General features: G+C 37.7%; 1 protein-coding gene and 1 pseudogene across 1 annotated transcript in view; both read right to left on the reverse strand.

The window, feature by feature from the left end:
• The window catches only part of FAM102B (family with sequence similarity 102 member B), a 95,429-nt gene that overhangs the window by 48,789 nt on the left and 32,341 nt on the right, over window positions 1-14,299 (reverse strand). The window contains exon 2 of the mRNA XM_046005659.1: window positions 3,482-3,602. Coding sequence (XP_045861615.1) covers window positions 3,482-3,602 — 121 coding nt within the window. The remainder of the gene's footprint in view (window positions 1-3,481; window positions 3,603-14,299) is intronic.
• On the reverse strand, window positions 2,320-2,438 carry LOC123927732 (annotated as a pseudogene).

Raw genomic sequence — 14,299 nt, forward strand, 5'->3', positions numbered from 1 at the left:
GTATTTTACATACAACACTTATTACCATCTGAAAACAATTTTATTTGGTTACATGCTTACTCTCTGTCTTTCCTATCACTCTTTTCCCCAGCTCCAACCAGACAACAGAGTCCTTGAGGGCAGAAACTCATTCCAGTTCAACACTGTCCTTTCAGTACCTAGAACAGTATCTGGCACTTTCAGGAGCTCACATATTTGTTGACAGGTGATGGACTGCTTCCCCATGCCTTAGGCAACAGAGTGCCTTATCAAACTTTTTGATCTTTGTTAAATTTATAGGTAAAAAATGGTGCCTTATTTGTAGTTTTAACATACATGAGTGAGATTGAGTAATTTTTTGTAGTTTGAAAGCTATTTATATTTTCCACTTTGTGAAATATATATTTCATCCTTGCCTATTTTTCTAAAGGGTTATTGATCTTTTCTTCTTGATTTATTTGAAGTAACTCTTTCCCTCCCAAGGAAATTAGTCCTCTGACATGGTTTGCAGATGTTTTCCCTTAATTTACAGCTTTGCTTAAGGTACTTTTTCTTGCAATGCATAAAATGTTCATATAGATGAGTTTATTAATTTTTCTTTATGGATTCTTTTATTGTCATGTGGCCTTTTCTATTTTCTCAATGGTTGAAAGATAGCAAGACTGGAGTAGTTCCCTTGGATCTAAAGATGGGCACCATATGGTGAAGATGGCAGAGCTGCTCTACCAGCCCAGGATCCCTTGGCTATTACCCAAGAAAGACATGAACTTCTGTCCTGTTTATGTCATTATATATTTGGGTATCTACTTCAGCAGCTTATTGTACGTGCCCTAACTAATACGCCAAACCATCACAATCTGAGGAACTGGTTTGTTTCCCCTACCTTAAATTACAAAATAATTAGTTGTTTGTTTTCTTGTAATAGACTGTCTTTAATTAGCAGTTACACTTTACTCTAAACTGGTTATATGCTTTCTTTTTATGAAAATTCAAAAGACTGACTGGTCATCTTTCAAAAATTATGAGAATTCCATTTAGTAAAGTTTTCAATATGAGTTACAGCAGCAATTAATGCAGAAAGAGAAGGTAGGATGCTTTACTTCTATCTCAGTTAATCCTCAGAACTTTTAGAGTGTGAATTGCTTTTAGAGAAAGCTATTATTTTTTTTACTTTTTTAAAATTTCTTTTCAGTGTAACAGTATTCATTGTTTTTGTACCACACCCAGTGCTCCATGCAATACGTGCCCTCCCTATTACCCACCACCTGGTTCCCCAACCTCCCACCCCCGCCCCTTCAAGACCCTCAGGTTGTTTTTCAGAGTCCATAGTCTCTCATGGTTCATCTCCCCTTCCAATTTCCCTCAACTCCCTTCTCCTCTCCATCTCCCCATGTCCTCCATGTTCTTTGTTATGCTCCACAAATAAGTGAAACCATATGATACTTGACTCTCTCTGCTTGACTTATTTCACTCAGCATAATCTCTTCCAGTCCCGTCCATGTTGCTACAAAAGTTGGGTATTCATCCTTTCTGATGGAGGCATAATACTCCATCGTGTATATGGACCACATCTTCCTTATCCATTCGTCCGTTGAAGGGCATCTTGGTTCTTTCCACAGTTTGGCGACTGTGGCCATTGCTGCTATAAACACTGGGGTACAGATGGCCCCTCTTTTCACTACGTCTGTATCTTTGGGGTAAATACCCAGTAGTGCAATTGCAGGGTCATAGGGAAGCTCTATTTTTAATTTCTTGAGGAATCTCCACACTGTTCTCCAAAGTGGCTGCACCAACTTGCATTCCCACCAACAGAGTAAGAGGGTTCCCCTTTTAGAGAAAGCAATTATTATACTCTTAGGTTAGATGAAGAAACTGATTTTTGAGGAAGTCAGAGAACTTCCTAATAATAAGCAGCATATCTGGGACTCAAACCTACGTCACTATGATGACATACACTCTTTCACTACATTATCCTTCCTTTAGGGAATCCTTGATGCAATTATTATTATTATTATTTTAAAGATTTTTAAAATTAATTTGTCAGAGAGAGAGAGAGCACAAGCAGGAGCAGTGGCAGTTAGAGGGAGAAGCAGACTCCCCACTGAGCAAGGAGTCCCATGTGAGACTCGATTCCAGGATCATGACCTGAGCTGAAGGCAGACCCTTAACCGACTGAGCCACCCAGGGGTCCCCCTGATGAAGTTATTGCTACTCCAATATACCTTTCACAGGTATATTTTCATTAAAGGCTTAAAATCTATAAAATGTATATATAATCTATAAAATGTATATTTACATCTTAACTGAGTAGATTAAGCAATATAACAAAATACAGCTAGACACAACACAGTGCTTTCAATTCACTCAAAAAGTAGAGAAAGTAAATTAAAGTTTTCAATTAGCAATAACCGCGCCTCGGATAAACCTCATTGGCTACGATACTGCCACTGCACAAAGCTAGAGAAAGTAAATTAAAAATACAACTTTTTATCTGATAAAGAATGATGTAAGACTGGAAATGAAAAGAACAAGGCAAGGGACTCCTGCTTTTCATTCTAAGTTCTTCCCTTTATTTTTGAACATGTTATGTATTATATTGGTAATTTTAAAAATGTATATAAGATGTAGTGGCACCTGGGTGGTTTAGTTAAGTGTCTGCCTTTGCCTCAGGTCATGATCCTGGGGTCCTGGGATTAAGCCCCACATCATTGGGCTCCCTGCTCAGTGGGGAGTCTGCTTCTCTCTCTCCCTCTGCCTGCTGCCTTCGTTGCTTATGTTATCTTCTTAAATAAATTAATAAAATCTTCTAAAAATGTATATAAGATGTAACATAAAGGTTACATTTTAAAGCCAATAGTTTCATTCACCTATAGTGGTTACAAATGGTTTCCCTCTTTTTCACCCCAGAAAAGTAGGATCACATATTTCTATATATATTAAGTTGATCCACCTGAGATTACCATCTTTGTAGGTTACTAGGAACATGCCTCAACCTAATGTGGAAAGGAAATGATATAAAAAACAAAACAGGACCTTGGAATTAGAAAGATTTTTGTTTGAGTCCCCATTTTGCCATTTCCTAGCTATGTGAATTTGGGCAAGTGATAACCTTTCTGAACTTCAGTTTCCCGAAATTACAAAAAATAACACCCATTTTCATGGTTGTTTTTAGACAAAATATATGTAAAGTTCCTCAAATAATGCCTAACAATGAGAAATTTAATGAATGGCGGGATAAAGATAGATAGAACCCTCCCAAATAATACAAATAGGACAATACTTCACTGTGTATTGATAGTGAGGTAAGTTTCTTGAGTAATACTTTATGACTTCAGGTTTTTTTAAATCCTATTTGTCACAGTAATTTATATTATTGCTGCAAGTGTGAAGTGTAATTACATGTAACAGTTCTAACAATGAAGTAGAGCTAAATAAAGTGAGTCAGTGACTATGGAACTAATTATGGTTTCTGAAAGGGGAGACGTATTGGCTATTTTTATACCTTCCTCACAGATACTCTGTAGATACAAGGATCCAGGATGCCGGTCGCGGCACTTGCACTCATTTTGCACATAAACGAGAACTTCTTCCTCCAGTGAACACAGTTTGCTTGTACCACTTCCCTGAATGGGGAGAGGGGAGACAAACAATTAATTACTATTCATGACAGGTTAGTTAAAAAAAGCACACGCACTCTTTCATTCAGGTCTAAAATGCAAAAGTGACAGATTAAAAGCCAGTATTTGGAAACATGAAGAAAACAAACTTCTAACAATGTGATCTGAAAATCTCTAGAAGGTTTTAATTATCCACAGAAACTTAAATTTTTTTAAAAAGTGAAATTACTTATCAATTTATATCAATATAAATTGAAGCTTCACTACTCATTCATTTAGCTCATAATACATATGTATTTCTGGTGTGCTGGTTATGTGCTAGGTGTCTGAGATATGAAGATGAGAATGACAGTGTTCCTAACCTTGTAGGGCTTGTAGTTTACAGTTAGTATCAGAGACAGAAATGTAAACAAATACTTATTCTGAAATGAACTACTGCTATAGTTTTACTCCTGTTCCAGGCATAAAAGCTACAGCAGTTACCACTTGCTGTCAGCTTACCCCATGGTATTTAATCTCACAGCAACCCAAGGAGTTGGCTGGCATCCACTTTATAGATAAGAAAGATGAAGCCCAAGGAGAAAAGTTAACTCAAGTTCATATGGGCAGTAAGTCCCAGCACTAGCATTCAAACCAGGACTGTTTAACTCAAAAGCCTACTTGTCCACAAAGGAAAGTTTGTATTTTCCCCACAAACTCTGCTCTTTCAAGTTTCCAGGCTTTTGTACCTGCTGTTCCCGCTACTGTTTTGTGTAAGTGTAGAGGCCTTGGCCGCCAAACGGAAGGACAATTATTCCTCCAACACAGAAAAGAAAGGCAAAGGGTGAAAATAAAGAAAAAACTGGAGAAACTAAAAGGGAAAGGCAAGAGATCCCAGGTTGAATAATTTTTTATTTTCTTAGGAAAGGAAAAGGAGAGGTTATTTCTATAGAATGACAGGAGATGATGAGTGAGTTGAAAATTTAGATAAAGGCTGAGGACAGTTAGGAATAACTGATGTGGTGAATGTGATAGGCAACTCGTAGCTGCCTCGGTGAATAAAAATTGTACAAAGTGAATTTGTACAGGACCAATCAGTCTGGTTTTATGGATTTGTCTGTCAACATACAGAAATCCAAGAACAGGAATTACAAAGTGAAAAATCATTTAAAAACCATAATCAAGTATGTTTTTATATGTGGTATGCACATGCATGTTTATTTATACACATATAAATAGATACACAAAGAGGAGAGGAGGGCATGTATTTTATTATAGGTTTCAATGTGATAACTTTAGACATTTTTTTTTTCATTAGGAACCTTTAGTGATTGGGGCATCTGGGTGGCTCAGTTGCTTAAGCGTCTGATTCTTGGTTTCAACTTGGGTCATGATCTCAAGGTCATGAGATGGAGCCCTGAATTGGGCTCCATGCTTAGCAGGGAGTCTGCTTCTTTCCCTTTCCCTCTTTGTGCCCCCCCTCAACTTGTGTACATTTTGTGTCTCTCTCTAAAAGAAATAAAAATCTTTAAAACAAACAGGAAAGGAATATTTACAGAAATACTGATCTAGTTTGCCTAGAGAGTAGAGAAAGGCAACATTAAGTCTGGTGGGCTTGGGAAGAGATTAAAAACCTAGCATAGCATCATAAATATGAGCAGATAACTGAAATTATAGCGTAGAACAGAGATGAAGAATATGTTTTCATAAAAAATGTGACATTAAGGGACGCCTGGGTGGCTCAGTGGGTTAAAGCCTCTGCCTTCGGCTCGGGTGGTGATCCCAGGGTCCTGGGATTGAGCCCCAGGTTGGGCTCTCTGCTCAGCAGGGAGCCTGCTTCCCATCCTCTCTCTCTGCCTACCTCCCTGTCTACTTGTAATCTCTGTCAAATAAATAAATAAAATCTTAAAAAAAAAAAAGATGTGACATTAAATCTTAAAGGAAAAAAAATACACTTCCATAACCCTCTGTTCCCATAATGAAAGCATATCAAAGTATAAATATCTCTGGCAAAGGTAAATATTTAAACAAATATAGAATAATGTAATATTGTAATAATGGTGTGTAAATTGCTATTATGCAATATAAAAGGTCCTTCTTAAACTCTTCCAAAATACAGAAGAAAGTACTTTGAAATTTATTTTGTGAGGCCAGCATAACTCTGATACCAAAGCCAAAAATACCACAAAAAAAGAAAACTAAAGGCCAATATCCCTGATGAACACAAATGCAAAACTTTTAATAAAATACTGGTAAACTGAATTTCATAACACATTACAAGAATCATCTGCAAATCAGTGTGATAAACCACAGTAAAAGAAAGATGAATACCACGTGATCACATGATCAGTGCACCTGGGAGGCTCTGCCTCCGGCCCAAGTCACGATACCAGGGTCCTGGGATCGAGCTCTACATTGGGCTCCTTGCTTGCTCAGCAGGTGGCCTGCTTAGGTCATGATCTTAGGGTCCTGGGATTGAACCCCATTGGGTTCCCTGCTCAGAAAGGAGTCTGGTTCTACCTCTCCCTCTGCTTCCCTGCCCCGCAACTTGTGTTCTTGCAAGTTATCCCTCTCTCAAGCATAAAATTTTAGAAAAAGAAAGAACTTTAATAAAGCAATGTTACTTTATGCCCCAAAGCTAGAAAAAGAACAAGCTAAGCCCAAAGTTAGAAGGAAGAAAATAATAAAGATTATCACAGACATAAGTCAAATTAAAAAACAGAAAAAAAAATAAGAGTGGACTTTTTTTAAAAGATTTTATTTATTTGACAGAGAGAGAAAGAGACAACAAGAGAGGGAACACAAGCAAGGGGAGTGAGAGAGGTGAAGCAAGCTTCCTACTGAGCAGGGAGCTCAACATGGGGCTTGATCCCAGGACCCTAGGACCATGACCTATGCTGAAGGCAGTTGCTTAACCAACTGAGCCACCCAGGTGCCCCAAGAGTTGACTTTCTGAAAAAAAAAAAAAAAAAAAAAAAAAATCAAGGAACTGATGGCTAGCCTAAGAAAAAAAGAGAGAAGACAATCAGGAATGAAAAAAGAGACATTAAAACAGATGCTTCAGAAATAAAAATCAGAAGGGACTATTATTAACAGTTAAGTGCTAATGAACTAGATAATCTAGAGAAAATCAATAAATTCCTAGGAACATACAACTTACTAAACTGAACCAAGAAGAAACAGAAAACTTGAATAGATCAATAACAAATAAGGAGACTGAATCAATAATCAAAAACTTCTGAACAACCACCACCACAAAAAGCCCCAGGACCACGTAGTTTTTGGGTGAATGCTACCAAACACTCAAAGGACAATTTTTACCAATCCTTCTTAAACTCTTCCAAAAAATAGAGTCTGCTTCTCCCTCTGCCTGATGCTCCCCCTGCTTCTCTTTCTCTCTGTCAAATAAATAAAATATAAAAAAAAGAAAACCACATGATCATCTGAATAGATGAAATTTAGCACGCTTCTCCTGCAGCATCCACTCATGATAAAGACTTCCAACAAAACTGGTATAAGAACAACTAACCTCAATACAGTAAAGACTATATATGAAAAGCCCACAGCTAACATCATAATCAGCAAGGAAAGCCTGAAAGCTCTTCATCTAAGATCTAGTGCAATACAAGGATGCCCTCTCTCACCATTTCTATTCAATATAATACTAGAAATCCTAGCTAGAGCAATTAGTCAAGAAAAGAAATTAAAGCAACCAAATCAGAAAGAAAGAAGTAACATTAGCTCTATTTGCAGGCAATATGACTGTACATATAGAGAACACTAAAGACCCCTCCCAAAATCAAAATACAAAGAAAAAAAATCTGTGGTGTTTCTATACATAAACAATGAACTACCTGAAAAAGAAATTAAGGAAACAATCCCATTCACAACAGCAACAAAAAGAATACCTAGAAATGAATTTAACGAAAGAGGTGAAAGACTTGTACACTGAAAATTATACAACATTGATGAAAGAAAGTAATGAATATATAAATAAATGGGAAGATAGCCTAGGATTGGAAGAATTAACTGTTAAAAGGGCTATACTACGGGCGCCTGGGTGGCTCAGTGGGTTAAGCCACTGCCTTCGGCTCAGGTCATGATCTCAGGGTCCTGGGATCGAGTCCCGCATCGGGCTCTCTGCTCAGCAGGGAGCCTGCTTCCCTCTCTCTCTCTGCCTACCTCTCTGCCTACTTGTGATCTCTCTCTGTCAAATAAATAAATAAAAATCTTAAAAAAAAAAAAAGGGCTCTACTACCCGAAGTGACATACAGATTCAACAAAATCCGTATCAAAATCCCAATGGGATTCTTTATAGAACTAGAAAAAAATAATGCCCAAATTCCTACGTAACCACAAAAGATCCCAACTCAGTCTTGAGGAAGAACAAGGCTGGAGGCATCACACTTTCTAATTTCAAAATGTATTACAAAGTCACAGCAATTTAAAAAAATATGGAATTGTGGGGGGAAACCCCTAGAAATATAGACCAGCGGAACAGAATAGAGAGCCCAGGAAAATTCCACTCACTCACACTCAACTGATCTTTGACAACACTGCCAAGAAAACATAATGGAAAAAAGACAGTGGTGTGGGAAAGACTGGTTATTCACAATAGAAGAATGAAATTGGACTCTTATACTACATACAGAAATCAATACAAAATGGATTTAAAAACTTAAACATAAGACCTAAAACAGTAAAACTATTAGGAAAAAATAGAGAAAAAGCTTCTTGACATTGGTCTGGGCAATGATTTTTTGGGTCTAACACCAAAAAGCACAGGCAACAAAAGCAAAACTAGGTAAATGGGACTGCATCAAACTGAAAATTCTGCAGAGCAAAGGAAATGATCAACAGAATGAAAAGGCAACTTATGGAATGGGAGAAAATATTTTCCAACCGGCTATCTGATGGGAGGTTAATGTTTCAAATATATAAGAAACTCAAGCAGCTCAATGGCAAACCAACCAAAAAACCTCCAAACGACACAATTTAAAAAATGGGCAAAAGACCTGAAAGACATTTCTTAACTGAAGATACAAGCCCAACAGATATATGATTGTAATTAGGGAAAGGCAAATCAAAACCACAGTGAGATACGACCTCATGTCTATTAGCGTGGCTTTTATCAAAAAGACAAAAAATAAGTGTGGTTAGAATGTGGAAAAAAGGGTGCATGGCTAGCTCAGTTGGTTGAGTGGCACCTTCGGCTCAGGTCATGATCTCAGGGTCCTGAGATCAAGCCCTACGTCGGGCTTCCTGCTCAGTGGGTTGTCTGCTCTCCCTCGGCCCTTCTCCCCCATTTGCTCTGTCTCTCAAAAATAAATAAATAAAATCTTAAAAAAAAAATGTGGGGGAAAAAGAACTCTCCTACATGGTTGATGGAAATGTAAATTGTTTATAGCCATTATGAAAAACAGTATGGCAGTTTCTTAAAAATTAAAAATAGAATTACCTTATGATGCAGCAATCCTGCTTCTGGATACATATCAAAGGAAATGAAGCTGACATCTTGAAGAGATATTTGTGTTCCCATGTTCACTGCAACATTGTTCATAATAGCTGAGATATGGACACAACCTAAGTGTCTGTCAAGGGATGACTAAAGAAGGTATGCCACACGCACACACGCGCGTGGGCACACACACAGAGAGGAATGTTATTTGGCCAGAAAAAAGAAGTAAATGTGGTAACATGGGTAAGGGTGGAGGACATTACGCTAAGTGACGAAGTCAAACACAGAAAGACAAATATTGCCTGACTTCAATTATATGTGGAATCTAAAATAGTGGAACTCAATGAGTAAGATGGTAGTAGCCAGGAATTAGAAAGTGGAGAAATAGGGAAGATCTTGGCTAAAGGGTACAGAATTCAGTTAGGCAAGATGAGTAAGTTCTAGAGATCTAAAATACCGCATGGTGACCATAGTTAACAATGTTGTATTGCATACTGCTAATTTGCTAAAAGAGCAGATCTTAAGTGTTCTCGCCAGAAAAAACAGGTAATTATGTGAGGTGATGGATATGTTAATTAGTTTGATTGTCGTCATCATTTTAGAATGTGTACATAAATCTTAAACATCTCAAATTACCTTCTTTAAAAGATTTCTTTAAGAAATTATAAAATAATAAATTTTAATTATTTTAATTATAAATATTTATAGATATTTACTTATATAAATATACATGTTTATATAAATATAAATATTTATAAATATTAAAAAATACTTGATTATTTTATTAAAAATAATACATTTATTTATTATTTAAGAGAAAGAACACAAGAGAGTGAGAGTGCACACATGACTAGGGGGAGGGGCAGAGGGAGAGAGGGCGAATCCCAAGCAGGCTTCCCACTGAGTGAGGAGCCCAACACGGGGCTTGATCCCAGGACCCTAAGATCATGACCTGAGCTAAAATCAAGAGCTGGACACCCAACTGACTGAGCCACCCAGGCACCCCATCAAGTTGTTAAGCATATATAATTAATTTGTCCTTAAGCATATAAAATTAGTCAATTAGACTTCAATAAAGCTAAAAAATAAAATATTACGGATGAAATGTTTTGTGCACATTTTTGTATATATTGTACATATTTTTCATGACCTGTAGAGCCCCACCCAACAAAACCACAAATAAGCTCAGATCCACTTGCTAGGAATCAAGACACTATCCAGACACATGAATACTCTCTCCCAAGTAGTAGACTGACATATATGCTAAGACTCGGGAGCAGGTTCTTATGTGAAAGTAAGAAAGTAATGAGCCAAGAGATCAGGTTGGGGTGAACTAAGGCTATGAAAAGTGTACATGATCATTAATTAACTCATGATGTCACACAACAAAGAATCCTTATTGGAGGACAAACTCAGAAATGGTGAAGGCAAAAGTAACGGTCAAGCAAAACACTCTGGACAATACACTGCCAACCACAGTAAACACTAGATAAATAGTTGCTGACTGAATAAATAAATATCATGCATCAGTTACAAATAAACAGTCCCAACTACCGACTCCTGCCTATGCTATTTCACAATTATTCCTAAATCAACCCCTTTTCTGTGTCTAGCACCACTACCCTCATTCAGTCCCTCAATAGCTCTTCCTTGAAATATGGCAACAGCCTCCTAAATGGTCTTCACTCAAATCAACCTTTCTCATTGCTACCGGAGAGCTCCTTCGAAGTGAAGAAACAAATTTCATAATGTCATTCCTCTGTTTAAAATCCTTCTTCACTGAAGGGGGTTCTGAGTGGCTCAGTCCGTTAAGTGTCTGACTCTTGGTTTCAGTTCAGGTCCTGATCTCAGGATTATGGGACTGAGCCCCACGTCCAACTCTGTGCTCAGTGCAGAGTCTGCCTCAGAGTCTCTCTCCCCCTCACTCTCTCTCTAAAATAAGTAAATAAATTAAAAAATAATAATAATAAAATCATTCCCCACTTCCCCATCTTGGAGGATTAGCTCCAACCTACTTAACATGGCCATGATTAGGTTCTGCTTATCTTTAGTCTCTTGACTGTCTCATACTGCTTGTCATTCCCCATGTACTTCACACTATTTCTCATTTGTATGCCCATTTGTTTTCTTTCCTCTATATGCCATCTACTCTCCCTTTCAACTTTCTACATTTACCCGTTTAATTCTTACTTAAGAATTAAATGACCTACTCTAAGAATCATTCCCCAACTCAGATTCAGGTGAAAGCCTGGTGTCATGTACGATGTGGTCTGCCTAGTTCCCTTGAATGCCTCAGTGTCATTCTGTATCCTTGGGTACCGCCACCCAGGGGAGGGGCTGCCAAGAACTGGCTGAATTGGCTTCCTCCCTCATTCCATTCAGTCCTCATTTCCCAGGATGCAGTCCTACTTTCCTTTTTTCTCTGCCTTTCTCTCGGTCGGCAGATGCTTCTATGATTACATATATTTCAAATGAACCAATATTTGAAACAACTTTTAAAAAATTACAAGCTTAAAAATAGCTGTCCTTTCTTAAAAGGAATTCAAGTAGAAAAAGATGATAATTTAGGGGATCTTTTTGATTTTATGTCATGAGAGTAATAGTCCTGGAATATTAAACAATTTCTCTAAAAAAGAAAAAATTTTGTATGCCCTAGGCAATTACTCGGATTTTTTTGTGATAATATTTAATGTGCACACATGCACGCAAATATACATGCACATACACACAGCTGCCAGAAAGCTGTCCAAACTACAAAAACAAACAAAAAAAAGTGGCAAAGCTAGTTCGTGACAGTTTGTTATACTGATGGGTTACCATGGAAACAAACCCAGACTACTTGGCAACTGAGACAAAAGTCACATTTAGTAATGTTTTCCGTTATATGAGTCATTAATTTCCTATGAGTTTTATATGGTTGCTTAACCACTTTCAAGAAACAAAGCAAAAGAATAGGATTTGTGTTGATACTGTGGAAAGTCAAGTATTTCTAAGATAAACGATAAAGTTGCTGATTGTAAAATACATAAGCAAAGGACTTAAAAGAAGATAAATGTTGCTATGACCACTGTTTATCCTTCAAGATTAAAAAAAAGTCTAAAAAGTTTTTTAAAAATTAATATAAAGTGAAAATTATGGATCCATTTTTTATAACTTAGTTACTATACCAGCAAACTGCACTTTTAATATTCTAAGAATAACTTGCATATGTATACTCTACACATATATTTAAAATTATGCCATGCCTTGGTAATTTAAAGTATTTTAAACTTTTTAGAAACAGTGATCAAAAACTGCTGTAAGGAATGCAAGCTGTTTGCCAGACAATATTATTGCATGGAGGTTAGGGCTTATATCCGGAGCCAGTCTGCTGGGGTTCAAATCCTGCCTCTGCTACTTGTCAGCTGTCATACTGGGCACATTCCCTAACCTCTCTGCATTTCTGTCCCCTCCTCCACAAAACAGGGGTAGTAACAGGACTTACACCTCAAGGCAGTGTTTGGAAACTAAGTGAATTATTACACACAGTGTTTGAAATGGTGTCTGGCTTACAGTGGATCTCAATAATAAATGTTAGAAGTTGCTATTATTAAGAATATAAGTAGTTCTAAGTCTACCTACATTTGCCCACCAGAGAGAAATAATGATTAAATTTATAAGTAGGGAATTATTTTCAACAATCAAAGGATAAGTGATACAGATTCATGAGAAAATGAACCTTTGGGAACTGAAGCAAAAATATATATATTTTTTAAGAATCCAATGATAGGGGCGCCTGGGTGGCTCAGTGGATTAAGCCGCTGCCTTCGGCTCAGGTCATGATCTCAGGGTCCTTGGATCGAGCCCCGCATCGGGCTCTCTGCTCCGCAGGGAGCCTGCCTCCTCCTCTCTCTCTGCCTGCCTCTCTGCCTACTTGTGATCTCTCTCTCTGTCAAATAAATAAATAAAATCTTTTAAAAAAAAAAAAGAATCCAATGATAAATTAGATCTATAAAACTGTGACTTTTAATTACAACACTAAACATACATGATTCTCTTGCACTCTAGAGGCATTTTTGACTTGTGTAACTGGGTGGACAGTATCATCATTCAGCAGAAAAAATTGAACACAGAGGATTTTCATTCATTCATTATTCATTTATTCATTCATTCTGCTGGAAATGATGATCCAGAATTTGGACATTTTGAGGTTGAGGAGCCTGAGAGTCCCTCATTCAGAAATGTCCAGTAGGTAGACAGATATACAGACCTAGAATTCAAAAAGAGCACATGGCTGAAAATACAAATGTTAAGTCCTCAGCATGTTAATGGTTATTGAGATCATGGGTATGGATAAGGCCATTCAGGGAGAGTGGGTAGAGTAGGAAGGTAAGAGGGCAGAGTCTGGAACTATAGGGAACACTGATATGGAAGGTATGGGAGGAGAAAGGGGCAGGCAAAGGAAACCAAAGGGTAAAGGGAGAGGCAAAGCAGATCTTGTTGTCACTGAAACCAAGGAAAGGATTTTTAAGAAAGCGTTGCCCAAAAATATCAATTGTTTCAGAGAGGGCAGGTAAGATAATGATGAAAAAGCAGCAAAAATGAAGTCACTGAGAACATGCAGAACACCAGCAAGTGTAGTTTCAATGCAAAGGTGAGGGGGGAAGGCAGATCAATATAGGAGGTAGAGATAGTAGTAATATAGTGGAGAAAAAGAGGTGACAGTCAGATAAGGACATGGGGTAGAAAGAAGATTTCAACTAACATGCAGGAGACTTAAGCATGTTTTAGTGCTGATAGGAAACAACCACTAAAAAGAAAAAGTCAAAGATTTGAGGAGGTATGAATAATGGCACCAGGGAGGACCCATCTCTGAGAATGTCAAAAGAAATGTGGATCGAACAATAGTTGGGGGGACTGGTTCTCAACAGAAGAAGGGGATCCTCTTTCATCATGAGGAAGGGAAGAGAAAATATGCTCTAATTCAGCCAAGTTTGTCCACAGATCACTGTTCATTGCCCAGAATTTTTCCTTTTCCTTTTTTTTTTTAAGATTTTATTTGAGAGAAAGCAGGAACTGGGTGGGCAGGAGGAGCAGAAGGGGAGGGAGAGAGAGAATCTCCAGCAGATTTCCTGCTGAGCATGGAGACTGATGTGGGGCTCGATCCCACAACCCTGAGATGATGACCCGAGTCAAAACCAGGAGTCAGATGCTCAACTGACTGAGCCATCCAGGCTCCCCAACCCAGAACTGTCCTGGGTTCATTTAGAGACATTTCATTTAGAGA

The sequence above is a fragment of the Meles meles genome, chromosome 1 (assembly GCF_922984935.1).
Source record: "Meles meles chromosome 1, mMelMel3.1 paternal haplotype, whole genome shotgun sequence".
Taxonomy (NCBI): domain Eukaryota; kingdom Metazoa; phylum Chordata; class Mammalia; order Carnivora; family Mustelidae; genus Meles; species Meles meles.